Source organism: Myotis yumanensis, unplaced genomic scaffold (assembly GCF_028538775.1).
Source record: "Myotis yumanensis isolate MYYU_CA2020_CCGP unplaced genomic scaffold, mMyoYum1.0.hap1 SCAF_17, whole genome shotgun sequence".
Classification (NCBI taxonomy): domain Eukaryota; kingdom Metazoa; phylum Chordata; class Mammalia; order Chiroptera; family Vespertilionidae; genus Myotis; species Myotis yumanensis.
Window position 1 is genome coordinate 36,556,000 of NW_027223768.1, and position 26,721 is coordinate 36,582,720.

At 46.2% G+C, this 26,721-nt stretch overlaps 2 protein-coding genes across 2 annotated transcripts in view; one reads left to right on the forward strand and one right to left on the reverse strand.

Moving 5' to 3' along the window:
* Window positions 1-180: 180 nt before the first annotated feature.
* On the reverse strand, window positions 181-12,995 carry NCSTN (nicastrin). Its single transcript, XM_070396173.1, has 17 exons — window positions 12,883-12,995; window positions 11,500-11,604; window positions 9,173-9,296; window positions 8,633-8,754; window positions 8,064-8,209; window positions 7,182-7,332; window positions 6,772-6,881; window positions 6,381-6,533; window positions 5,599-5,703; window positions 5,348-5,425; window positions 4,328-4,500; window positions 2,906-3,008; window positions 2,698-2,793; window positions 2,335-2,422; window positions 1,927-2,084; window positions 1,483-1,695; window positions 181-941 (listed from the first exon to the last, which is right to left on the reverse strand). The coding sequence occupies exons 1-17, from the start codon at window positions 12,965-12,967 to the stop codon at window positions 819-821; spliced, it is 2,133 nt and encodes a 710-aa protein (XP_070252274.1). The 5' UTR covers window positions 12,968-12,995; the 3' UTR covers window positions 181-818.
* Window positions 12,996-13,128: 133 nt separating this feature from the next.
* Window positions 13,129-26,721, forward strand: part of COPA (COPI coat complex subunit alpha) — a 42,008-nt gene continuing 28,415 nt past the window's right edge. Inside the window, exons 1-6 of the mRNA XM_070397443.1 lie at window positions 13,129-13,236; window positions 17,104-17,217; window positions 17,416-17,489; window positions 21,812-21,892; window positions 22,229-22,305; window positions 23,038-23,147. Of these exons, the coding sequence (XP_070253544.1) occupies window positions 13,197-13,236; window positions 17,104-17,217; window positions 17,416-17,489; window positions 21,812-21,892; window positions 22,229-22,305; window positions 23,038-23,147 (496 nt within the window). The 5' untranslated portion in view covers window positions 13,129-13,196. The remainder of the gene's footprint in view (window positions 13,237-17,103; window positions 17,218-17,415; window positions 17,490-21,811; window positions 21,893-22,228; window positions 22,306-23,037; window positions 23,148-26,721) is intronic.

The following is a 26,721-nucleotide window of genomic DNA, read 5'->3' on the forward strand; positions in this document are numbered from 1 at the left end:
ACTGTCCGTGTGAGACAGAACCAGGCTCCGGAAGGAGCCCTGCTTCCAGGACTCCAGCTGGTGGTGACAGGGCCTTCCTCCCCATGCCCCAGACCCAGGGGAGAGCACCTGGTAACAACTTCATGACTTCCAGGTCCCAGTCCCATTCCCAGAACAAGGGAGCCTGGGACACATAACAGGTCGTGTGGATAATCTATTTTAATGAAATCCATTATTTATATATTTACATACACCACACACACACACACACACAGACACACACACAGGAAAAGAAAACAAAAACAGACATTACAGCTTAAAAAAATGACAACTGAGCACTGTGGGCTGGAGGTGGGATGGCCACCCCGCAGCACACCCACCCCACAGGTCCCGTCCTCCTCCTCAGGGCATCCTGGTATTGTTCCTGGCATTCAACTCTTGCCATTCTTCCTGGCCAGGAAGGTGGAGAGGTACAGGTGGGGTGGGGAGTAGAGGGAGGTCCAGGGCAGGGTGGACAGAGTAGAGGAGGGATGCTGAAGGAGGGTAAGTTAGGGTGGATGGCGAGGACTTAAACAGGAGCAAGAAGCTGCTGTCTGTCATCCCGAATCTGGCGGGAGAAAGAAGAAACGGGAAAGGGAAGACTGGAAGGGGAGCTGGGGGTGGGGTGGGGGGAGGATGTGTTTCTCTCTGTCTCTTTCTCGCAGTTCCACTTCTTTATGTTCATCCCAGCCTGAGCCAGGCTCAGGGAGGGTCCAGTGACACACTAGTGGTTTCTGTCCCAGCAGGACAACTGATCTAGGAATGAACCACAGAGCTGGCGGGAGAAGCTGGGGTTCTCCTCAGAAAGACACAGAACCCGGCTCCCGGGGAGCAATGAAGAGGACATCAGCTTTGGCATTGATGCAGTAGGTGATGACGAGAGAGCAGACAAGGACGCCAAAGCCCACGGCCAGGGTGATGAGCTGCAGGGGAGACAATGCGTTCAGATGATCTCAGTGCAGTTTGGGGTAATTGCTTGGGGCTGGGAGCCAGGACATCGGATTCCTGGAGCTGGCTCTAAGCACCAAGTACTGAACAATCAGAGCAACATCTCCGCAGGCTGGAGACATAGTCTCCCCTTTTTAAAAGAGCAGTGAGGTCCCTCTGTTCTTGCTTCTGTCTTGTATTACGTAGACGTTAAGCACCTTGAAGGCAGGGCCCATGACTTCGATTCTCTCGTGGCAATGATACACCTGACTGACTTGTTTCAGGCACTCGTTAATACTGACTGCCTCCTCCCGGGAAGGACTACCTTGGGACACAGGGCTAGGAGTGTCTCCTTGGGCCTCCCTGAGAGCACGGCTCCAACAAGAACACAGAACCACCCTCTCGGTGAAGACAAGCTTCCTAATGGGGCATCCGAGCGGACAAGGGACAGATTCGTAGTAGGTTTTGTGGCAAATCTGGGCGAACGGGAGATGAAGGGGTAACACAGATCTCTGCCACCACCTCTTCCCATCTCACCTCGAGCTCTTTGCTGGCTATGAGGAATATCCGGGCACGGATGTCTTTCCAGCGGCTCTCGGTCCAGGTAGAGTACTCAGTGGAGCCCCACTGCCCGAGTTCAAAGGCAGGAGACACGGCCCTGACCAGTCGGGCCGTGGAACGCACACAGTAGGGGAGCCGCTCTGTCCCATTGGAGTTGAGGGGGCCCTGAACCCACATGTACTCATACAGCTGCAGGAAGACAGGCCAGAGCAGGGGCTGAAGCGCTCCTTTCTCACTCCCTCCCTTCACCCTTTAGATGGCCCTTTCCACTTAGGCTACTGCCCGTTCAACACCCACGTTCAAAGGGCTGCATCCCTCCCCTCTCCATCCCAAGCCCATGGGTCCAACTGGGCCTAGGAGATCCTCCAATTTCCCAAGGGAAAGGGACCCTCGGGGCACCTCCGACACCATACCACTCACATCCTTGTTTTCACTGGGCACTTTACTTGGATCCTGGCACTGCTCTCGGGTAAGATCGACGACCTTGCCAGTCAAATTTGCCAAGGCATACTGCACAACGTAGGTGGTGTTGGTGGGGCTGGAGACAGCGATGTAATGCTGAAGAGGCCCCTGGTCACCTGATCGGATGCCACAGGGAAGGGGGATTTGGTGGACAGAAGGCGCAGGGCAGATGGGCAGAGACAGGAAGAGCCCAGGATTGGCCAGAGCCAGAGAAGAGAAGAGAAACAGAAAGAAAGGGAGACAAGGGAAGGTGGAGGGGAGAGAAGAGAGGAAAAAGAAGAAAAAAAAGTCAAGATTAAAGCAAAATGATGGCTTTTTCTCTCTCCCTTCCCCTGGCTGGTTCCCATTCCCACACCAGGTGCTCACCCAAGTAGGACCGCAGGTCCTGCCGAAGGATCGACTGGAACCACGAGTTGTTGGCTCTGACCAGGAAGCCATAGAGCAGGCGGGTAACCTAGGAGGGGGCAGGGAGAAGAGAGAGCTCGGTGACACGGAGCCCAGGGACAGAGTGAGCAGTGGAGGTCAAGTCATGAGACAGAACCCAGGCTGGCCAGAGAGACTCTGGGTTGGGGAGTACAGTGGCTGGCTCATGAGGCCCAATTGGGACTCGTACAGGCACGGACAGGCCTGCAGAATTCCCAGGTGTGGGAGACCAGGCAAGGGACACAAAGGCTGGGGCAGCCTGCTGCACAGATGGACAGAGAGGAGCCAGGGCCCACGTGTTCTTACTGTGTGGGGATCGGCCTGAATAGTGTCCCTGAAGTTGGTTCCTCCCGCAAGCTGGTACAGTGCACGTCCCAGCACCGTGGCCACATCTGCAAGGGCCTGTCGTAGGCGAGAAGGGAGGCTGAATGGCCCACCTCTTCTAACCCCAAACAGTACCGTTCTAACCACGGCACTGTGTCCCCTGCTCCCACCCAGCCCGGGCCAGTGCTACCTTGGCAGTGTCTGTCACAAAGTCCAGGTCCTCTTCAGGGCTCTGCTGTCCAGGGTAGCTCACATTGATGTTCTCAGCAGTGTCGTAAACGCTATGGTAGTAGCTGCCGGGAAAGCCAACACGAGCCTTGGCTACACTCAGCCCCTCCCTCCCTCAAATGCCCCTGATGCAGCAACGTGGTATTTCATTTTTCACCATCCAGGAAGGACAGAGAGATTAGGATCCCACACTGAAGAAGGTGTGGAGAAAGGGGAGGTAGGAGTGGGGGTGGCAGCAGTTCGTTAAATACAAAGTTTTCTGACAGATGAGGCAGAAAAGGTGAATGAAATCAGAATGCAGGAATCTCCTCCCCAAGAGATCTTTAAACACAGAGACACTTCTACGGCATGTGGTGGAGGTAGAGGAGGATGGCTAAAGTGACTTCCGGTGAAGCCTGCCGCGCATCATCAGAGCGACTGTGGGACTGTTCCAGCGAACATGTACACTGAGGGGGGCTGCAGCAGAGGGGAGCAGCACATCTGTTCACAGATATGAACACGACACTGGGTCAAACCACTCTGACGCTCCTTGGGGAGCCCCCAGGAGACAGACCTTAGAAGCAAGGCTAAGAGAGCTCCCAGCCTTTACCATCCATGAATGCCCGTCCCACACAGAATCAAGGCAGCCACATAAGCCCAAAATGTGTTCAAATGATGAATCAGCCCTCACCCCAAAGTGGTATGGATGACACTGGGAGAATTGACTGAATGCACCAGAACGGCCGCTGTCCAAACTAAAGGAGAAGCTGCTACTTGGTTGTGGTGGGAGAACCTGAGGGGTTAGCCGTTCAGCCTGAGTTAGAAGTTCTCCGCCCGCCCAGGGCTCAAGTTAGAGGCAGTCTGGAGGTGTCTAGGACCAGGAGAGAGGTGACTAACAGGCCTCACCCCTTATTTCTGGAGCTCCCTCACCTGTAGGGGACACTATACCCTCACACTGCACCACACGGCAAGAACATGTGGCATTTCAGAGTATGGTCTGCGGCAGCCCCGGGTGGGCCCCAGACAGGGACAGCTCTCCGTCCTACACCTCGGGAGCCCCCTCATCATACCAGCGCTCTTGAGATGATGCCTTCTGCCGGCAGCCCTGGGGAAGTCAGGCCCCCAGAGAGCTTGGAGGAAGTGGAATCATAAGCAAGGACGACTGAGCAGGAAAGGGCTAAGGGGAAGATTGTTTTCAAGATGAACATCAAGTCAAATGAGGGGACCAGGTTACATAGAAGTCGGCCACTGAACAAAGAACACGAAGGGTGGCTTTGGAGAGGTGGTGTGGGGAGAGGGGGGAGCAGTGATCTTTCTCGACACAGAAGACATCTCTCTCTCTGGACCCCTGACTGCAGCACAGACTCTCTGAGAAGGAAGAGGATGCACGCTAGGTCCCTCTTACCGGTTATGGAAGACAGTAGCATGGTCAGTGAGCACAACACCAGAGATGTTTCGAGCGCGAAGAAATCGCTGCAGAGAAGACGGTGGGAGAGGCTGGGACTGGTTCAGCCTCCGGAGCATGACGGTAGGGACGCCGGCACCACTCTCCTCCAGTGTGGTCAGGAGGTGCTCCACCTGGGGGTGGGGTAGGGTGGGGGGGTTAACTCAGGGGAGGCTGGGGAGAGGCAAGCGGGAGGCCTTTTAGACCTGAAATGCATCCTACTTCAAGCCTCCAGCTTGGGGAGTTGCCTTAAGCCCTCCTAGATCTAAATTCCTCAAGCATTTTGGGATCATGGCCTCCTGAATCTCCTGCAACTCCTACCATCCTTTTAAAATTATGGCCTAATGAGGGAGAGGCCTGTGTTTTTCATATTTACAGGTAAACCCTACTGTCTTCAGAACTCTGTCTTATCCTCAGTAAAAGCTTCGCTTATTTGTTGTGCAGAACTGCAGGGACAAATAATAATACAAAACAGGGAATCCAGGTGGTAAGGGCTGTAGAAGCTCAGAGCAGAGATAACGCTAAAGCTGCAACGGCAGGAAGAGACCTCATGGAAAAAAGAGGCCTATGGCTGGGCGCTGAGAGGAAGTAGGAGCTTGAACAAGTAGTGAGGAAAGTGGAGGACGTTCTGGGTTGGGAGTCTGACATGACAGGAATGGGGCAGCATGGCCTGGACAACTGGACCTGGGGGGCAGCAATGAGAGAAGGGAGCCAGTCACTACCCTGTCCTCAATGGGCAGCAATGGCTGCAAGGCGCCAAATGATCAGAGAACAACTGCCCCATGGAACCAGTGACAGGAGCTGAGCTCATGGCTCCTGCTGGGGAGCTGTAGCAGCCGTGGTGTTCACCCTTTAACCAACACCCAGCTGCAGGTCCTGTCTCCCAGGCCTGGGGGGCTGTTGGGGAGAGGGCCAGGGCAAGGAGGTGCCCATATTCTGAGCTGTTGAAAATAGAAGTGAGGGGAGAGATGCTCAGGTTACCTGGCTCTGTACGGACTTATTTTTCTGAGACACGGGATCTGTGTGCATCCAAAGCTCTAGTGACTCTCGTAAGGCCACCTGGGGGAAGGATGAAGAAGCAACACTTATAATCAGTCTGCCGTTGTGGGAGAAAGGAGTGGGATCAAAAGAGAATTCAAGAGAAGAGGAGGTGATACCTGCAGTGAGGACAACAGAACAAACGAGGAGGGACTTTAAGTAGAAAGGAAGGGGCGAGGACACATGCTGCACACCTGTCTCAGCTCCACGAACGAGTCGATGTTCTCTAACTGCACAGGGAACTTGCCCCTCTCCATATCATAGACCATTCTCGAGCTGCCAATGTAGTCAAACGTTTCCTGAGGGGTAGAGATGGGTGGGGAAGGGAACAGAGGGATTTCCAAGGGTTAGGGCAGCCCAGGCTCCTTGAGACTAGATCAGAGCTCTCATGAGGCTAGATCAGGCCACTGTCTCATGGCATCTCAGCTGCAGGCTAGCTTTTGCAATCATGTGGCTTTCCTCCTCCTTACCCCGCTTCCCTGCTATGACTCTCCCCCACATGTATGTATCACATGATTTTTTGAGCCTAAAAAAGAGTAGAGAAGCCTCAGTAAGGCCGGAGGCAAACATCAGCTGCTATGTGCTACTTCTTGCCCCTTCCATATTTCCACCAACTCAGCCACAGCTGCTGTTCCTTAGTCCAGGGCCAGGCTGGGGCGGGGATGGGGGTGTGAGTCAGGAGCCTCAGGGCTCCTGAGTGGAGGTGACAGTAAAGAGGCACAGGGAATAAAAGTAGGAGAATGCCTCTAGTAGATGGAATCAGTGGGGGAGGGCGGGTGGGCAGTACACCACTTCCAGGTCAGGATGCAGAGCCCTCCTTAAATAGGGGTCTCTCAAGGGGAGATACTTGTAGGCACACCCAGAAGCTCTCTGCTGAATAACAACTTAGGTATTGAGATCTTCCCCAAATGGTGGCCACTCCCACCTTTCTCCCCCACCCCCACTCCTGGCCATCTCACTCAAGCAGAGCCCTTACCCCCTGGAAGAAGACAAACATGACGTTGCGGGGCAGGGTGGTGACGTCGGGCGCCTTGTACAAAGCTTCAGCTGCAGACAGCTGGGTGACGAAGGAGGCGACAGCACTCTCAGCCCCTGGGGCCACATTCCAGAAAAAGGAACGACTGTCCAGCTGGGTCCAGCGGAGAAGGCAGGGAGGTACACTTTGAACATGGAAATGAGGACCAGGCCCAGCCCCGCTCCTGTTTCAGTCAAGTGCACACTCATGTGCCGAAGCGAGTCTCCCAGCCCAGGTCCCTCTCCATTGGAGGCTCCCCCCGTAGCAACTCTGAAACCTGCCATGCGAAACCGAGGCCTGCCTGCCCTTCCTGTGCCAGCCCTGCCCACCTTGCTCAGGGGCCAGCGCTCACCTGGGTGGCAACAACCACAACCTTGTCATCAGGCTCCAATGTCCCAGATGTATTTATAGGCTTAAGCATGCTCCAGACGTTGTAGTCGGACAGGGGGTCACAAACGATTTCTGAGCAGGACACAGACAGTGAGACATCAGCTGGTGTCAGGGTCTTACAGGTAAACAACAGCAGGTATGGGAGGCTCCTCAGACCAGTGCCCCATGGCCTGTCACCTTCTCTCTCTCCACTGCTCCACGTTGGTTTCTCTGCCACTGTCCACTTTAGGGACAAGGTATGACTGTTGAGAATGGTTCCTACTTCTCCCACCAGTGCTCGCTGCCTGTGCCCACTCCTCCCCCGCAGGCCTCCCAACATGCTGGTGCCTCACCTCCACCCAGTACACCCAGCATGCCTCGGTCCTGTCCTACCTGGGTTGATGCTAAAGGTGCTCTGGATAGAGCTGCGCCGCATGCAGGTGACAGTGCTGAGGACCGCGTGCATGTGTGAGAAGAGCTGCATGGCACAGAGCGGGAAGACGGGTGCGGAGCCGTTCTGGCTCAGGTTGTGATCTCGATAGCACTAGAAGGGGAGAGGGACCCACTGAGGCAGCTGGCTGGGAGTCCCGCCCATACTTCCCGGAAAGGGGAAGGCCCAGCTCTATCCTGAAGCCACTCCCACGCCTGTCCTGGAGTTACAGTTGTCCGGTGCAACCGCAGGATCTATAAGGTCAGAGAAAAACTCACTGAGAGTTGTGAAGGGGCACAGTCTCAATGGCTTAGTTGGGAGCAGATGAAATTAACCTGCATCAAATGACCTGCATCAGCCACTGTTTTAATGTGATTTGATGTAAGGAACCCTGGACCGGAAATCTAACGTCAAATTCAAGTCAGCTTGGATATCTTCTGACCATGTAACTTTGGATGAATCTAACTGCTCTGTGTGATAAAATGAAGAAGCTAGACTAGAATTAGAGGATATTAGAGCTGAAAAGAACTTCAGACATTACTGAATGGAATCTCTCAATTCCTAGTCCAATGCTCTTTTGATCATACTAAGGGTTCTTAACCAGGGCTTTATACCTTGTTTCATATTAAATATCCTTTACATTTTCTTCCAGTCTAAACCCCTTAATGCAGGAAAGGCGGGAGAGAAATGGGAGGGGAATGTAAGAAAAATAAATTTCCTGGCTCTTCTTGAAGCAAATGTCTTTCAGAGGGAGCACTAGTGGAATGAGAGTCCCTCCAAACAAGAGGAGAGCCTAAGAAAGCCTCTTCCTCCCTGGAATTGCTGGGAGCTGGCAGAGTCGTTACCTGCTTGATGACGTTGGTTTCATTTTCATCTTCAAGAAGAAAGATGGGGAAACTAAAGTCTTCATAAGCCAAGCCATCACCCAGGTAGTTCCACTGCATGTCCCTGCAGTGCGCAAACTCTGGCCCATAGGAGTTGGAGTAAAGGCCTGAGGAGGAGGAGGGGGCATAGGATGTTGGGACACAAGCACTTAAGGACCAGCGAAGGCTCAGATATTACAGGGTCGGGACTAAGAGTTCCAAAAGAGGGGAACCGAAAGAAGCAAGCATCAACCTGTCACCACCCACAATGAAACAGGCACTGGTATCAGGGAGCCCTAGGCTGGCCAAGTAGGGGTCTGAGCATGTGACAAGAAGCAAGAATGGAAGGTCAGTGGAAGAAGGGGAAGCAGGAGGGGGAAGGGATGAAAGGCAAAGAGCAAGAAACACTATATTCTGTTTGGGTGTCAGTTGCTCACGCTACACACAGGTTACTCCACCCCCCCCACCCCTCCACACACAAAAAGACACAAGACTGATGCAACAGTGAGCTCTGGGTGACAGCAGGCTCCGAAGATCCTTCGGGCTCTTACCAAACCCATCGTTGGGACACTGCACGCTAGGAGAAAAGCCTGCGGCGGGACTGGGCTTGGCCAAGGACACTGCGAGACCAGCAATTCGACTGGTGCTCCCCTTCAGCTTCTCCATCACCTTCCTAACAGGAGGGAATGACAGGAAGGAAGACAGGAAGCTCATCAGGCAGCCCAATATCCTGCCCCCCCGGGATGGAAACAAATGGGAATTAGGGGAATCAAACTTGTTGACTCACTTTTTGCCTTTTCAGCCTCTAACTTCTGAGAGGTCCATGACCCAATCTGAGCTCAGGACTCAATCTCATCTACCCTGTGTTTGTGTGACCCTGGGCACCCCTCCTTCCTCCCTGGGGTCCTTACTCACTAGAGTTCTACTTACAAGGTCACCGAGATAATTCCTGTTGACAGTGACCTTTCCTTGTAAGGAGCACCCCACCCCCTGTCCTGACCAGACCAGGAAAGCCAAGGGAAGTTGTCACTCAGTGTGAGGACTGCCCTGAATCTCTCTGCATGCAGTCTCCAGCAGACACATGTTTTTACCTGGTAAAGAGCGTGCCCTCCAGCAGAACCATGTAAGGGGGGTTGGGGCCATCAGTCAGCACCCACTGCAGGTCCTCTTCTTTCTCCACTACGTGGATGACCCCCGTGTCCCCGCTAATGGAAGCTGCCAGGACAGAATGGCTCAAGTTAAAGCTCTCACAGTTGACAATTCTGACTTTGATGAGACTGTGCAGATCATCTATCCCCAAACATGTTACAAGACATCTGGGTTGATACAACCACGTCTAGACTTGAACTAAGAGCTGAAAGGCCCCGTTCCACCTGAGGACTATCAGGAGGGGATGGAGAACAAAAGAGCCCAGGAAGTCTACTCATTTTCTTGCTTTCTTCCTTCAACCTCATTTAGCCAAATATACAAGATTCTAGGACAGCAGACATAAAGTGTTCAAACCGTATTTTCTCCAGAAAATGGCAGGCTCTAAATCTCTAGTGCATTGTTCTGCCACCAAATCTTCCTTTGTGAAAACATGTGTGGAATCCATTGGCCTCAGTAGCTTCTCTAGACCTTCATTCCTTTGCCCCGTTTGAGAGCAGCTTTACTTGCTTTTGGCCAGTTTTAGGTAAAGTTCATCAAGAACTCTGAGGTCTCCTGAACAGTCTCCTCACTGGTGGGCCTTAAGTGGGTTAGAGGAAGAAGACAAGCTATGACACTGAACTTCAAACACCTGGATTCTAACCTGGGTTCCAGTGAGTGACTATGTAGTCTTAAGTAACTTGCTTATTTTCTCCGGGCCTTCAGTGAGAAGTTTTTCCACTATTTATCTCATACTGTGGGGACACATGAAAAAAGGATAGAAAAGAAGGAACTAAAAAAAAAAAAAAAAAAAAACAAAACCACCTACATATGCCCTTTGAGTACTTTAAAATGGTCCAACAGAAACAGAGCATTATAATCAAAAAATCAAATCTGGGTCCATTTCTCCTTAATTTTATCCTGCTAGCAACCCTAATTAAATACATATAGATATGATGAAGGGAGGCTTACAAATGAGTAGGCTGAAAAGGAAACAAGATCTTAATGAGGAAGTGGCCAGAGTCCAGCTCCTCCCCGCTCGTTTCTCCGCACTGGCACTTGGCTACTGCTCTGCTTCCCACAGGGCTGCTCTAAGAGCCTGCAGCAGAATGACTCATTCCCAAAGGTAATATCTTGGAAGCCAGCTCCAGGATAGTCTAAGCTCAGCCCACCATGGAGCTGGCTGTCTTCTACCCACAGACCAGTTTAAGAACTAAGTCCAACAAAAATTTTATTTGGAACCAGTTAACCTACTCCCAGCACCTCCTGCAGCCGAGACATGGGACAGTGAGCATGGAGTATAGCTCAGGGAAGGACTGGGTAGAAAAGTAGTAACTGTCGCCTTGAGCAAGTGTTTCACTTATCTCCTACCAAATTGAAAGGCTTCAGGAAATCACAGTACTGCTGAGAGCACACTACTTACTCAGCATCATCAATAAACATCTATTAAAGCTCTGTGCAGGTATATGCTAACTGTTTTTATAGAAGTGAAATTCAAAGGTGACCAATTTGATGACGAAGGAGCCAAGATCTGATTCTGTTTCCTGCTTACCTGAAAAGCAATCTGACAGAGCTACTTACTACCCCCAGAACAAAATCTGAAGACAGCAGGTTAAGCAGAAGGGGAACTGGGATTCAACCTTTAGACCACAATTTTTTTCCCCTGTCATAGTTTTGTAACCATGTTGTCACAGTACCCTGTTTTGGAACACATTTACAAAGCCTGAAGACAAATTCAAATGCTTTACTAATTCATCTTGCAATTATATGGCTTTCTCTTCAAATAGTTTATTGCCTGTAAAAGGCCATTTTGGTTCCCAAAAGATCATTCAGAGGGCAAGTGATGACTGGGCTCCATAGACTATGAAATGTCTTTCTCCTTAGAAAACAGCATAGTTGTCTACTTAACCTACTGGGTGGTTAAGAGTCCTGGCTTAGACCCTGGACCACCAGGACTCAAATCCTGGCTTCATCACTTAATAGCAGGATGACCTTGAAAAAGTTATTCAACTTCTTTAAGTCTCAGTTTCATCACTTGTAAAATGAGATAATAATAGTAGCTACGTCATGAAGATTAAATGAGATGCATGTTTAAGAAGTTTAGTATGCAGCACTTTCTAGATGTTAGCTCTTCCTAATTATCTTGCCTGGTTTGACAAGTGGTTCTCTACCACCTCCCACCCACATAGCTTAATTTGTGTGCTGAGACTTCTAAGCAGGACTTAGATCTTTATATCTAGGCCACAGACTGAAATATCCACAGCCACAAACACAAATCCCAACCTCAACTCACAGTGGCAGCCAATCTGATGAGTGGCATTGAGCAGACGGACGCAGGGAGCTGTTTTATTTAAAGGGATGTAGATCTTCCTCTCCACGGAGTTTCCCCCACACAAGCCTGATCAGAAGATAAAAAGTGTTAGAAAAAATTGAGAGATGAGAGCACTAGCCTCCATCTTGTCATTAGCTCACTGTATGGCCTGGATATATAATACTGTCTGAAACAGGACTAATGTCTACTCTTCTCACTTCTTGGGCACATTATCGGGACACCCAGCTATGTGCTTATTACATAGAGCAACGGACAGTGAAGCTCAAAGAGAGAAAACTTCATTTGTCAAAGGAAAGGCATTTAACCTCAGATGTACCAACTTCTGGTTGCATGGGTGACCACACTTCTACTTTTCTGCTCATCTCCGGAGAAGCTACCGCCTTGGATACGGATACGAAGAGCCAACGTGGAGACTCATTCCCCCGGGGGACACTCCCTACAACAGGGTCATCAAAAAGCCCACAAGTTACAGGGCCTTGGGAGCTGGACACAGTCCCCGGCGAGGAGGGAAAGAACAGGGAACTGGCCGCAGGGGCCTCCTGAGGGGAGACGTACCACAGGTGTATCAAACCGCAAGGACACGCACAAGAATGGGGAGAAAACCTATGCCACACACCTGTCAGCTCATCCAGCACCAGTAGCTGATTTATGTGCGCATAGTGTGGGGCGGCTATAGTTTCTCCTCTGGGGATCTTGGGAACCAATATGGATTTGGTGGAAGGCGTGGTCATGGTTATACACAGGCACGTTTGCATTTTTAAGGCTTAACAGCCTAGAACGCCATATGCCATTATAAATGCCTAACGTCCCTTGAATCATTATTTCACGGTCTGCACTTAAGAGTACCCACATCCTCCTTTTGTCTCACTTTACTGATGAGACAAACTGAGGCAAAGCACAGGGACGCGGGTTGATGGTGGAATCAACAGAGAAACAAACGAGGGATCTAGTTTCCTAATAGCGCTGCCCTGTCCCACGAAACACGGCTGCTTTCACCTTGAAACGTCTAAAACGCCTTGGGGAGGAAGCTAAGTTGACACCTGTCCTCCTTGATTGTGGGTGGGGTGGCCGGGGACCTGGGGAAAGGAGGCATCCGGATCAAGTGAGAGTCCAGGCGGCGGCCTGCAGGAGGACCTGGGGCGACCCGACGAGGCACGGGGCAGAGGGGACCTTCAGGTCCCAGGAAAGGGGAACTTCTGTCGTGGGAACGAAAGAGAAAGAGGATTTCCAGGGCGGGAGGACGGCGGGGCGGCGGGAACCAGGAGGCCGGCGGCGGCGGTCGCGGCTGGGCCGACCGGAGGGTTCTCCTCGCAGAGTGGAGCTCTCGGGGCGGGGAGGCCTCACCTGCCAGGAGGACGCAGAAAGACAGCAGGCGAAGAAGACCCCGACTTCCCAGCTCAGCCGCGGAGCCGCCCCCAGCCGTGGCCATCTTGCGCCTCGGAGGACCGGAAGCCTCGGCTCCCTTCCGCCCGGCCGTGGCCTCTCTAGGCCACCCTGGCGCCGTCTCGGTGGCCAGGAGCGGCAGGGACCGGAAGTTCGTGTCCGCGGGAGCTTCCGGGAGCCGAGGACGCTGCAGCGGGCGGCTGACGTGGAGGCTACTGCGGGGCGGCGGGGAGTGGCGGGGCGCGGGTCGGACCTGGGAGCCGCAGGCCTGCAGGATGCTAACCAAATTCGAGACCAAGAGCGCGCGGGTCAAAGGTAGTGGAGCCGGGGGGCTGGGTGTCGGGGCGGCGCTGTCACGGGGGACAGCGGACCGATGTGTGGGCCCGAGCGGCCCTGGTGCGGACCCAGAGGAAGGGGGGCGGGAGGGCGGTTAGGCCGGCGGGCGGCCCTCCGGCCGGTTCTGCTTGTGCGATGTCCCTGCGGTTTGATCACCTGTAGGCCCCTTCCCGGTTCTCTCCCTTCCACACCCCGGGCCGTGTCCAGCTCCCAAGGCCCAGCAACCTGCCGGCTTTTTATTTTATTTTAATTATTTATTGATTGATTGATTTTAGAGAGAGAGGAAGTGGGAGAAGGAGAGTGAGAGAGTGCCATAATGTGTTATTCCACTTATGTATGCATTCATTGATTGATTCTTGTATGTGCCCTGACCGGGAATTGAACCTGCAAACCCCGCCGGCTTTTTGAGGACTGTGTTGGAGGGAGTGTCCCGGGCGATCGAGTCTCGACCTCTGCTCTTCGTATCCAAGTCTGTTCGTATCCGAGTCGGTAGCCTCCCCGGAGATGAGCAGTGGCCGCCTCTCTTAAGGAGGCCTGGGCCGCACCCGCTCGACCCCGAGCGCCTCCCTTGGCTGTCATTTCTCACCTGGAAGCAGGACATAGAGGCCTGTAACCCCAGCAAAGGCTGAGCTGGCTAAGGTTGCCGGATGAACAGTGAACACCTTTCTGTATTGTTCGCGGTGTCTCTGAAATGCAGATTTAACTGGGCATCTTTATTTCCTAAACATGGCAAGCCTAGAGCTTGGGTGTCAGTGGATGGGCTGGAGGGCAGGTGGCTGAAACTGTAGTGGTGGTCTCTCAGAACGTTAGGATGGGGAAGGCAGAGAAGTAAGGGCTTCTGAAATTTGGGAGAAATACGTATCTTGACTGTTCAGTAAGATGCCACACGGCAAGGTGGGTAGGAACTTAGCCTGTGGAGTTGGGTGGGCTTGCTTCGGATGCCGAAAGATCCAGTACGCGGGGCGCCTTACTTAACATTTCTAAGTCTCTCTTTCCTCATCTGTAAGGTGTGAATAATTAACATTCTCGTACAGACAGAATTAATAATGAGAAAGTATGTGAAAAGTGCTTATTACAGTGCCTGGCATAGACTCGGGCTCAAAACCCAGAGGGCGCTTTTGAGGTGAGAATAGATGCTGAGCAGTTTCTAAATCTTGTGAGAATGTGATCACGATGAGTACCATTAAAAATTCCTGGGTGGTTGAGATGGGTCTTTATAATCATTGTATTTTCCATTCTGCTCCTAATATTTTATTGGGCAGTAGAGAAGGAAAGCGGGGGAAGGGGAGGAGAGAAGGAAAGGTGTCATAATATTTGAGAGTGAATATCCATTCATGAGTGTTCCTATGTATCATACAGGAAAAAAGTGAACAAACTAATGAAAAAAAGTCAATTTAGAGAAGAAATGTTCAATAAACAAATGAAAATATTATACACCTCACTGTACACCTAAAACGAATACAAAACAGCATTGAATGCAAACTAATTTTAAAAAGACAGAATTAAATCTTGACAAAAAATTTAAAAATAAAACGAAAATATTATACACCTCACTAGTAATTAAAGAAGTGTAAAAAAGAAAGTGAGAATAACTTTATTTTTGGGTCTTAGATTAGTAAAATAAACAAAACAAGTAACTGATAACATCCCATATTGGTTAATGTGTGCAAAATGGGTACTTTTAGAAAATGACCATATATATATATATATATATATATAGTCTTTTGTAGTCAAATAGTATCTATCAATCCCATTTCCAGGTCTTTATAAAGCAGTAATAATGCAAATAGGCTATATTTGGAAGTGTCTCAATTTGGCTGTTTTCTGATACAACAAAAGTGAAGGGGAAAAGCTTTAATGCCCATCATTAGAGTCATGTTAAGATGGCACATTTGTACCTTGCAGTTGTTAAAAAAAATGAGGTTTTGTTTATATGTACTTAAATATAATGAGACGCATGATAAATAGTTAACTAATAAAAGAAGTTTGGCCCTAACCAGTTTGGCTCAGTGGATAGAGTGTTGGTCAGCAGACTACTAGTAAAGGGTCCCGGGTTCGATTCCGGTCAAGGGCATGTACCTTGGTTGCGGGCTTGATCCCCAGTAGGGGTTGTTTGGGAGACAGCTGATCGATGTTTCTCTCTCATAGATGTTTCTAACTATCTCTCTCCCTTCCTCTCTGTAAAAATCAATAAAATATATTTTTTTTAAAAAGAAGTTTGGCCCTAACCGGTTTGGCTCAGTGGATAGAGCGTCAGCCTGCGGACTCAAGGGTCCCAGGTTCGATTCCAGTCAAGGGCATGTACCTTGGTTGCGGACACATCCCCAGTGGGGAGTGTGCGGGAGGCAGCTGATCGATGTTTCTCTCTCACCGATGTTTCTCTCTATCCCTCTCCCTTCCTCTCTGTAAAAAATCAATAAAATATATTTTTAAAAAGAAGTTTGCAGGGAAACTGTTACCTTCATTTTCATAAAGTGTATGGTCTGCATTAAAAATTGAAAAGGATACACTCTAAACTGTTAGCAGTTGTTACTTCCTTAAACTTCCATTTCCAGTCATGATGGAGTAATAGGGACCAGGTTTAGCTTCCCACCTTAAACAACCGCACAACTGAACAAAATGTATAAAACAATTTCAGACGTTGGATGACAGCCACTGCAGGAAAGTGATTCTTGATAGAAGGGAAATAAACAAGATGAGTCCTGTGATGGCTTTTAGCTTACTACCTGGGGAGAGTTTCCAGGCTGCAGGGGAGGGCGGGGACAGAGCCTTGTGGTCTCACTGAGGAGGACAGAGTTTAGAGTTCAGGGAAGCCAAGACAGCTAGAATTTGCTGGACAAAATACCAGAAAAGAGGGAGGTGCTAAGAGAACACCTGAGTTCTGCAGGGCATCCCGTTAGGCCTTTGAGTACTAATGCATGTGAGGGAAGGACCCAAGGCCTGGAAAGGAACCACTGGAGAAAAGAAGGCAGAACTCTCTGAAGCTTACGTAGGGCTGGGAATAGTTTGTGTTCCTACTAGCCAAGATGGGAAGACCTCCTAATACTACAAGACATCACACAAAGACCTCAGCAGGGCATTGCCTTAATAGTAGTGTCAGATTAGACCTACACTAAAGGCTACTGTGGACCCACGCTAATAAAACAGTCTGGTCGGTGTGGCTTAGTGGTTGAGCATCGACCTATGAACCAGGAGGTCACGGTTCAATTCCTGGTCGGGGCACATGCCCAGATTGTGGGTTCGATCCCCAGTGTGGGGTATGCAGGAGGCAGCTAATCAGTGATTCTCTCTCATCATTGATGTTTCTATCTCTCCCTCTCCCTCTCTGAAATCAATAAAAAAAAATTAAAAATTTTTATAAAACTTAAAAGCAAGCCTCAAAAGGGTTAACCGATTCCAAGTAACTTAACTACATTATAAAACAAAGCCCAACAATATTTAAAGGAATGTAACAAAAATCCAGGACCTTATAGCATAAATTCACAATGTCTAGCAATGAATGAATAAATGAACCTAGAATTAACCAAAGCTGTTCCTTTTTCTTTTCTTTTTTTTTTTTTTAATATATTTTATTGATTTTTTACAGAGAGGAAGGGAGAGAGATAGAGAGTCAGAAACATCCATGAGAGAGAAACATCGATCAGCCGCCTCCTGCACATCTCCCACCGGGGATGTGCCCGCAACCCAGGTACATGCCCCTGACCGGAACCAAACCTGGGACCCTTCAGTCTGCAGGCCGACGCTCCATCCACTGAGCCAAACCGGTTTCGGCTCCTTTTTCTATCAGAATTGACAGGAAGTGACATTTGGGGCTTAGCTCATTGGACCATTCTCTTTTTCCCCCAGGACTCAGTTTTCACCCCAAAAGACCCTGGATCCTGACCAGTTTACACAATGGGGTCATCCAGTTATGGGACTATCGGATGTGCACCCTCATTGACAAGTTTGATGAACATGATGGTAAGATAACTGTTCATAGGAGGAAGTTAGAGATAGAAGTATTTATTGTCTTCTGGAGTAGTTTAAGCCTTGTTTGACATTAATTCCTTAAGATTAAATAATGTGGAGGGAATAGAACTGAAAAATCCTGAATAAGAACCACCTTGGAGATTAGGAAGCATAGCTCTCTTTACATATATTGCCTGCCTTCTTCTCCAGGTCCAGTCCGAGGCATTGACTTCCATAAGCAGCAGCCACTGTTTGTCTCTGGAGGAGATGACTATAAAATTAAGGTACAGAGGGTTTGACATTACTGGAGTAAAGGTCAGAGGATGTGGGGTTTGGGAATTGTGGAAGGGATTAAAAAGCAGTAGTACATCTTACTCATAGAGAGCTCATGATTTTGACTTTATTCAGCAACATTTAATGAATGCTTACTGTGTACCAGACACTTATTTTTGGGGAATTCAAAAATAAATAAGACAGGGTCTCTGGTTATAAGGAGATTTTATTCTATTAGAAGAGATAAATATATATCCAAATAATAGCTGGGTTAGTGAGTAATACAATAGTGAGATAACCAAAATGAAATAGGGGAGGGCAATTCAGGTACAAAGACATAAAGGCATGACATAGCTGGATACATTTGAGAAACTATAATTAGTTTTGTGTGGATAAAATCTGGAGAAAATGAGAGAAAGGGGTGATCTTAGCACTTTAATTGAAGTGATCATGGAGTTTGCATGCTCAGGAGTTTGGTTGTCATACAGATAACAAGGAACCATTAAAGGGGTTTGTATAGAAGAGTGATACCAGATTAACACATTTTTTTAAAAAAAGATTACTTGGGTGGCAATGTAAAGAAGAGATTGGATGAATTGGGCAAGACGGGAGGCAGAGATACCAGTTAGGAGACTGTTTTATGTATAAGTCCATGTGAGAGAAGAACAGCGTCTGAGCTTAGGCAATAGCATTTGAAATGGAGAGAAAGATTGATGTGAATGCTCAAGAAATGAATCGGTCTTTTGCATGGATATTGGCGGGATGGTAAAGGAAAATAAATGAGATTATTCATGTCAGGTTTCTAGTTTAGGTCACTGGGTAGACGATGTACTATTAACCAGGAAAGGAAAAATAAGAGGTACGCTTTTCTAAAGTGGAAAAGGGTGGTGTCTCAGTCTGTTTGAGTTACTGTCACAAAATACCTTGGACTAGGTGGCTTATAGACAACAGAAATTTATTTCTCAAAGTTCTGGAGGCTGGAGGTCCAAGGTCAGGGTGCCAGCATGGTTGAGATCTGATGAAGGTCCTCTCCAGGAAGCAGACTGCTGACTTCTCATTGTGTACTCACATGGGATCTCTGGGGTCTCTCTTATAAGGACACTAATCCTATTCATGAGGGCCCCACGCTTATAACCTAAGTACCTCTCAGAGACCTCACCTCTTTAATACCATTACCTTAGGCGTTTAGATTTCAACATAGGAATTTTGGGGAGGACACAGATGGGTAATGAATACTATCTTGGCTCTGATGTGTTTGAGGTACCTAAAGGCATGTCTGCACTGGGGATATATTTGGGAGTTGTCATCATGAAGGAGGGAGCCAGAACAGAAGTAGTTAGAACATATCACTCAGGAATCACTGAATGAGAAAACAAACTCATTTAAAAGATGGAGGAATTAGAGTTAGTTCAGGAAAGAATGATTTGAGAGGTTAGAGATGAACCAAAAGGAAGAAGCAAAGGCTTCTTAGATACCAAGGAAGGATAGAATTTTAGGAAGGAGAAGGTGGTCAGAATAAGATAAAGACGAAGTAACCTTTGGAGTGCTTATTAGTATTTAGCAGAGCATTAGTGATCTTAGCATTTTAATGTGAAGTGAGGAAGCAGATACAGAATATAGGTAATTTGAAGAAGCTTGACTGTGATAAAGTCCAAAGCTGCAGCTAGAGACTTTGAACCTGTATTAAAAAAAAATCAAGCCAGGTGTGGCTCAGTGGTTGAGCATCAGCCCATGGACCAAGAGGTCAGTGGTTCGATTCTAGTCAGGGCACAAACCCGGGTTTGATCCCCAGTATGGGGCATGCAGGAGGCAGTCGATCGATAATGTTTCTCTTTTATCAATGTTTCTATCTCTAAAAATCAATAAAAACGTATTTTTTAAAATATCAAAGTTTGCACTCTTTCATAAAAAAGTTTTCCCAAAACAATATTTTTTAATTTTTTAAATATATTTTTATTTATTTTAGAAAGGAAGAGCGAGAGAGAGATAGAAACATCAATGTTCAGAGAGAATCATTTATCAGCTGCTTCCTGCAGCTGGGAATTGAGCCCACAACCAGGGCATGTGTCCCGGACCAGAATCGAACTGGGGTCCCTCAGTCTGCAGGCTGACACTCTATCCACTGAGCCAAAATGGCTAGGGCCCAAAACAATATTTTAAAAAAGGAGTTACTGTCCACTTATGTGAAATGTCTAGAACAGGCCATATTATAAAGCAGAAAGTAGATTAGTGGTTTTCTAGGGTTGGTGGGGGCAGTAGTTGGGAAGAAATGGGGAGTGACTGCTAATGAGTATAGTTTCTTTTGGGAGTGATACTTTGTTCTAATATTGATCGTGGTGATGGTTGCCTAACTATGAATGTACTTAAAACCATTGAATTCTATACTTTAAATGGATGGATTGTATGAGATTTGAATTATATCTCAAAGCTATAATAGAATAAAGAAATTGTCTTAGCTAGCTGCATGCTGTGGTTTTAATTTATATTTCTCTGATGAAAGGGGGATTATCTAGAAGTCATGTTTATGGATCATTTTATTGTTTGCTGTATCCATATTTTCAAAAAGTAAGATAGGAAGCCCAGCAAATGATCAGAGTCTACAAATCCTATAGGTACTTAAGGATCCAGAGTTCTGGGGTTTGATAGAGGACTATCAAGGAGCCAAGACAGTTTGAAACTAGATATATGGAAGTTTAAAACACTGAACTTTAAAAAAAACAAACACAAAAAACAAAAAAAAAAGCACTGAACTTTATAAGAGGAAAAAAAAGTCCAATTACAGAGTAGTATTTGCAGTATGACCTAATTTTTGTGTGAAACTCCAACTCTATTGTATACATGTATATTTATATATAGATCAGCGGTTCTCAACCTGTGGGTCGTGATCCCTTTGGGGGTCGAACGACCCTTTCACAGGGGTCGCCTAAGACCATCGGAAAACACATATATAATTACATATTGTTTTTGTGATTAATCACTATGCTTTAATTATGTTCAATTTGTAACAATGAAATTGGGGGTCACCACAACATGAGGAACTGTATTAAAGGGTCACAGCATTAGGAAGGTTGAGAACCACTGATATAGATGATTCATGAGATGAAGGTGAAGGTATTAGGATACTTTCACTTATGTGTTATTTACTTTTTCTCAGTTCTATACACACCTGTTGAGCACCTACTAAGTGCTAGTCACTATATTATATGGTAGAGGTATAGTATTTTGCATAATGACAAGGATTCTGCCTTTATATTCTTTTTTGTATGTTTTCATTTATTTTTAGAGAGAGAGGAAGGGAGGGGGAAAGAGAGAGAGAAAGAGAAACATCAATGAGAAAGAAACATTGATCGGTTGCTTCCTGTACATATCCTGACTAGGGACCAAACCTGCAACCTGGGCACGTGCCCTGATGTGGAATCAAATCCGTGACCTTTCACCGCGAGGGATGACTCTCAACCAATTGAGCCACACTGGCCAGGGCCAGAGCTTATATTCTTGTTTGAACAATCATGTTTTTGGGTTGTTTGAATTTTGTTATTTACCAAAAAAATTTTTTAAAATTTAAGTTGAAAGGAAGAATAGTAACAAGGTGGCCCAGAGAGACTGTAAATAAGTATTAAATGTTAAAAAAGAAAACAAAAAGCATCTGTTTTTGTACTTTTTTAGAGAGAATGAGCTGCCTTACATATATGGTCCTGATTTTAGTGTCTTCTTCAGCTGTACTCATTGGTGCCTGGTACTTCAGTAGTTAAATCAACTTTATATCTGAATCTGAGCAGTGTGTTATTGTCCATAGTAATGAGTTAAAGTCTCCTTGCATGATGAGTGTAGATCGTGAATGGATTGGCATCATTTGCCACCAAGTTCAGAGTCTAAAAGAAGATGATGCCATATGTTATGTTACTGTTTCCTTTGGATTCATGGTATTTGTTCTGCCATTTTTAAAAATTTTTTTACCCTTGTATAAAATAATCAGCAAAGTACTAAGGGATCTGTATGTATAAAAGCTGAGAACAATTATACAATAGAAAGAAGAGCTTCCAGTTAAGCTTAGATAAGCATCTTGTCTCATGTTATTAAATAGAGATGGTTTCTCCTTCAAAAAAGGAAGAACCTTTTTCATAGTTTTAGCTTTAGGTTTTCCCTAGCCTTCCTTTTTTTCCTTCCTCGCATGTTATTTGATCTTTTCCCTCCAACTTTAAACAAGACCTATCAAGGTTCCCACCTATTTAGAAGTGCCCTAATGTAAATCCAAACTTATTGAGAAACCCGAGCCTTTTAGGTACTCAAGAACCTCAGGTCCCATTCCTCTGCTGTATTTCTCTCTTTGCAGGTTTGGAATTACAAGCTTCGGCGCTGTCTCTTCACATTGCTGGGGCACTTAGACTACATACGTACCACATTTTTCCATCATGTAAGTATCCATGTGCCTCTAGTTTTAGAGCATTCTTCAGTTTCCTTGTAGGAATCATTTTTTTTTCCCCTCAAGAATCCAAACATTGATAAAACAATTATGTTATTGGAGTGACTCTTCTAGGATCTCTGTGGTGTTGACCTTCCTCCTTTGTTTCATTCTGGAAAAGAAAGCACTCAGGGTTATATTGAATTAAGTCAGAATCAGCACTCCCTTTGCTAATATAGCTGAGAATTTAGACAATGGAATGTTCCCTCCAAAGAGAGAAGTGGTTGCAGGAGCCTGAAAGAACATATTCGTTTAATGTTCAAACCCTTTCTCTGGAATATCTTTCAGGAATATCCTTGGATTCTGAGCGCCTCAGATGATCAGACCATCCGAGTGTGGAACTGGCAGTCTAGAACCTGTGTCTGGTAAGGCAGGAAACAGAGGGCTCAAAACGTGTCTTCATTCTTCCTAGTGTTTTATAATCAACTTCTCTTCAGAATAATCATCCCCCTCCACTAATGCACAGCGTCTACTGATTAACTACTGATTGTATTTGTAAGGTGCTTTTATGTACGAAATGATAAATATAGAGGCAATCTTGTAATATATGGATCTGGATTTTCCGATCATTTCTTACCAGAGAAAGGAGGTCATATAACTAGGTTTTTAGAACAAAACTTTTAGCTGGTTTTCATTTCTGTTCTTGTGAAACCTGAGTCAAAGTCTAGACATCTGTCTTGCTTTGTTTTGCCTTGAGCTTTCCAGGATGTAAGGAAGATGAAAGGACCATTTTAAATGATACCTCTTAAGAGAGATATTCCACTAAAATTAACAGATGATTTCCACTATGAATTACTAAGATTTCATTTATTTTGATATTTTAATATGGCTTTTAGAGGAGAGCTGTGCCATCTCAGTTCTCCTGAAATCATTAATATTAAATACTAATGCATTAGAGGTAAGAAGAGAGCTATTGTTAAAACAGCTGGCCTTCTTATTGTTATTAGTTTAGAATTGTTAGGCTGACTTATCTTTGCCTCAAAAAAAGTGTAATTGGATTTGCATCCGTTTAATTAAGAGAATGGTATTTAACATGTAGGAGTCTGGTGATTCCTGCCTCTAATTTGGCATTGTCTTTTTTCTTCTTCTTCTTACAGTGTTTTAACAGGGCACAACCATTATGTAATGTGTGCTCAGTTCCACCCCTCAGAAGACCTGGTTGTATCAGCCAGCCTCGACCAGACTGTGCGTGTTTGGGATATTTCTGGTGAGCTGCCCAAGTTCAGAGGAAAACCTAATTATGTCTCGTGCAAAACTGCAATTTCTTAAAATAGGGTAGTTGGCTTGGAACAGCAAAATTTAGAATAAATTCTCTTCTCATATAATAGCATCTCTGTTTCTGAGTATATTAAATCTGTTTTCATAGTTCTTCATGTTAGAGGTATTTCCTAAGAAAAGTTTTTGCTCTGGAAAATTTATTTAATTTGAAGGAAGTTGCACTTTTTTGTTAGATCAGTTTTAGTTAAAATCTATATATCATTGGCAATATTTGATTAAAAATCAAGCTTTACTCAAATAAAAAAAATCTTTGACAAAAACAAAGTTGGGGAATAAATTATTACAGGGAAACAGAACTCTCGAATCTTGTGGCCTCATTTAGAAATAGGAAAATCTTTTGTATTTTTTCTAGTGTAAGGATCATGGGGAGGTGGGGCAGGAGGTGGTATGTCCAGAATACCTTTTAATGTTATAACAGACTTCTAAGACAAGAAATTACCTTATAGATTTTGGGTAATTGGAATAGTCCCTCCTTTCAGTTTATATATCTTAATTTTGTATAGTATATAAATGTTTAGTACTTTATGGAGGGGATCCAATAAGTTGCTAACCAGAAAAAAATTTTTTTTTCCATTTTGATCCAACATTTATTATCCTTTTACAACATGTCCTTTTTGGTTTAGAAACTGCTTGTGATTAGTTTTCCAACGTTAACTCAAAAGCATGTAAAATAAAATCAACCTACTCTCTGTATAAACACCCAGCAACTGTGGCCCTTTATCCTCATGCCCAAGTTGGGTAGGGGGAAGAAGGAAGGGCGCAAGAAGCACTGAGTGAACTGCAGTTGCTTTACTGTGGGGAGTGACGGTAGTACCTTGGCTAACCAGAAAATTTAAATGCAGAGAAAAGACTGTAGCTATGAGATTGGCATGCTGGGTAAATGAAAGTGCTTTGCTGGGAGTTGGAATAGGGAAATGAGACTCTAAATGCTATGATTTTCGGCCCAGTTAAATTTACTTACCACTTGCTGAATCGTCTCTATTTGTTTGTTGCCTTAGAAGTTCTTGGAGCCCAACTGGTTTGGCTAAGTGGATGGACCGTTGGCCTGTAGACTGAAGGGTCCCAGGTTCGATTCTGGTTGAGGGCACATGCTCGGGTTGCAGGCTCAATCCCCAGGGGGGGCATGCAGGACCCAGCCGATCAATGATTTTCATCATTGATGTTTCTATCTCTCCCTCTCCCTGCCTCTCTGAAATCAATAAAAATATATTTTTTTTAAAAAGAAAAAAATTCTTGGAAATTGGGTTCTCTGAAAGGTTAATGGCTAGACAACAAACACTGTTTTTATTCTGTAAAAGGAAGGTCCTCACATAGGTCCTGCTGGTTCTTTTTGGTCATAAGGGAGTCACCCTTCTGTATTGTATGGTCAAGGTGATAACGTCCCAACTCTTGTGGCTTGGTGAACTGAGACAGTATGGTAGTTGCTGTCCCAAAAAGCCATTTGAAACAGCAAGTTGAAAATTTGGATTCCTGGGTACAGCATTTGGAATGTTGTAATAGCTGTTAAGACTCATGTGGCCCAGAAACAAGCCGGGAAGATGAGGATAGCTGGAGAGTAGAACCTGTACAACATGTGGTGTTTGCAGTTTTCAAAGGTTCTGAATTAGAAGGGAGTGGTATACAAGATTGTACTGGAGATAGGACAGTAGGACCCTCTTTAGCTAGGGCTTTTGCCATTGCAGTTTTTGTCAGACTGGCTAGGCATTGTGAGGTATACTCAGATGTGACCGGCCATGCCCACAAGAGGAGTTAGGCACAGGCTCTGTGAACCTGTACCCTTTCCTCACTGCTAGTGCCAGGGAGGTTATTATTCACTGTCCCAGTAACCTAGTTATGGGTTTTCACTATGTGCACATTCAGAGCGCTTTCTCTGTCTCAGAACATAGGAGCTCGATGGGGTAGGATCCTAGCTCATGCTGTTCCAGCTGATTAGGGGTGGTTACTTAGAATAGTCTTTCCCAGATGGGGTTCTGAGAGAATTAAGGCTACTCCAATACTTTGAGTGACTGTTTTCTCAGTTCTTCCAAGAATGGTGTGTAACTAATGCCATTCTAGATCATAAAAAGTTAATTTGTTATGTGCATAAATTGATGCTTTGACCACTAGGACTTAATCCTTTCCTAGAGCACCGGGTTGAGAAGGGCCTTATGGTGCTCAAAGAGTTTATGCACCTGTTACTAGCACAGCGGTTTCCCTGTGGCCTAGCTAAGGCAATTTGGGCTGTTAGGTGGATGGATTCTCACTAATGATCATAAAATGCTCAAGGCAAGAAGTCTTTTTCCTTTTTGTAGGCCAGAGAACATCTTTGCATCAGAATTAAGGCCCTTAAATCAGAGAAGAGAGTATGACCTCAATTGGGGTTTATACTTGCTCTTGAATGTTTTAAGTGCATGGGTTACTATTTAATAACACTGCAATTGCTCTTTTTAGTATCTGTGATATTGAAAAGTTTGTGCTGACAGCTATACTAATGTTAAAGCTCTCTTAACTATTCCTAATTGTTTTTCTCTACACAAAACCGTTCTGATTTCCAAAACCCCTTAACCAGAGTGATGCTTTGGTATTTACCAAATGGAAGACGCTTTTGGGTTAGACTTTTGCATCTTTTCCAGAAATAAGCATACTCTATTAAAAAACATGTATGTTTTTATTGCTTTTAGAGAGAGAGTAAGAAAGAGGGAGAGGAAGAGAGGGAAAAAAAACATTGATGAGAGGGGAACATCAATATCAATTGGTTGCCTCCTGCATGCCCCCAACTGGGGGTTGAGCCCACATGTGCCCTGACCAGGAATCGAACCTGTGACCTCTTAATGCATCACTCAACCACTGAGCCACACTGGCTGTGCAGCCTACCTGTTTTAGCAGTTATTTTAGCCTGAGTTCCAGTAAGTCTGAACACGGGAAGAGGAATTAGCTTTCAGGTCTGTTAGGGACTGGAACTAATATTTCCAGGAGAGGAAACATTAGTTCTGAGTCAGGAAATGAATGCCCTCACATTTAGAGAACTGTTCAGAATTCTAATTTTTCTGAGTGTCTGAAAGGGGATACTCTGAGCCAGGTAAGCAATAAGTAAACAGATCTTTAAAGGAAAACCTGTCTTCTTGATACCTCTCCCATGAGAATTGTGCCCCATGGTGCTTAGCTTAATCTGAGTCTTTTGGGTTAGCCTGGCAAAATAAGTATTTACAATTTAAAGATAGATTTAGAAGAGAGGTTGCTTTCTTACCTTCAGCGTCCTAGTAAATTATTCTGTCCTCATCCGACTCTCTGTTCTTACTACTTCCTCTGGTCCCCACTGGGAGGTATGCATCAAACTGGTCCATTCTGAGAGTGTCCTCTTCTCCCTCTGGATTTGAGTAGCTGCTGTAGAAATTTTCCATCTGTCCAGTCCTAGTGAGTGACTTGTCGAAGGCTCAAATATTTCTAAGTATCTTTTCACTGCCCATAAATATTCATCTGTCTGTATATACCCTTCCCTTTCCCTGAACCATCACAAGCAAGTG

Coding starts and splice junctions, on each gene's coding strand:
- NCSTN (XM_070396173.1), bottom strand. CDS start 12,967: ATGGCCACGGCTGGGGGCGGCTCCGCGGCTGAGCTGGGAAGTCGGGGT. Junction 11,605..12,882: donor TTTCTGCGTCCTCCTGGCAG/GTGAGGCCTCCC, acceptor TCTTCTGATCAG/GCTTGTGTGGGGGAAACTCC. Junction 942..1,482: donor TAGCCAGCAAAGAGCTCGAG/GTGAGATGGGAA, acceptor TCTCCCCTGCAG/CTCATCACCCTGGCCGTGGG.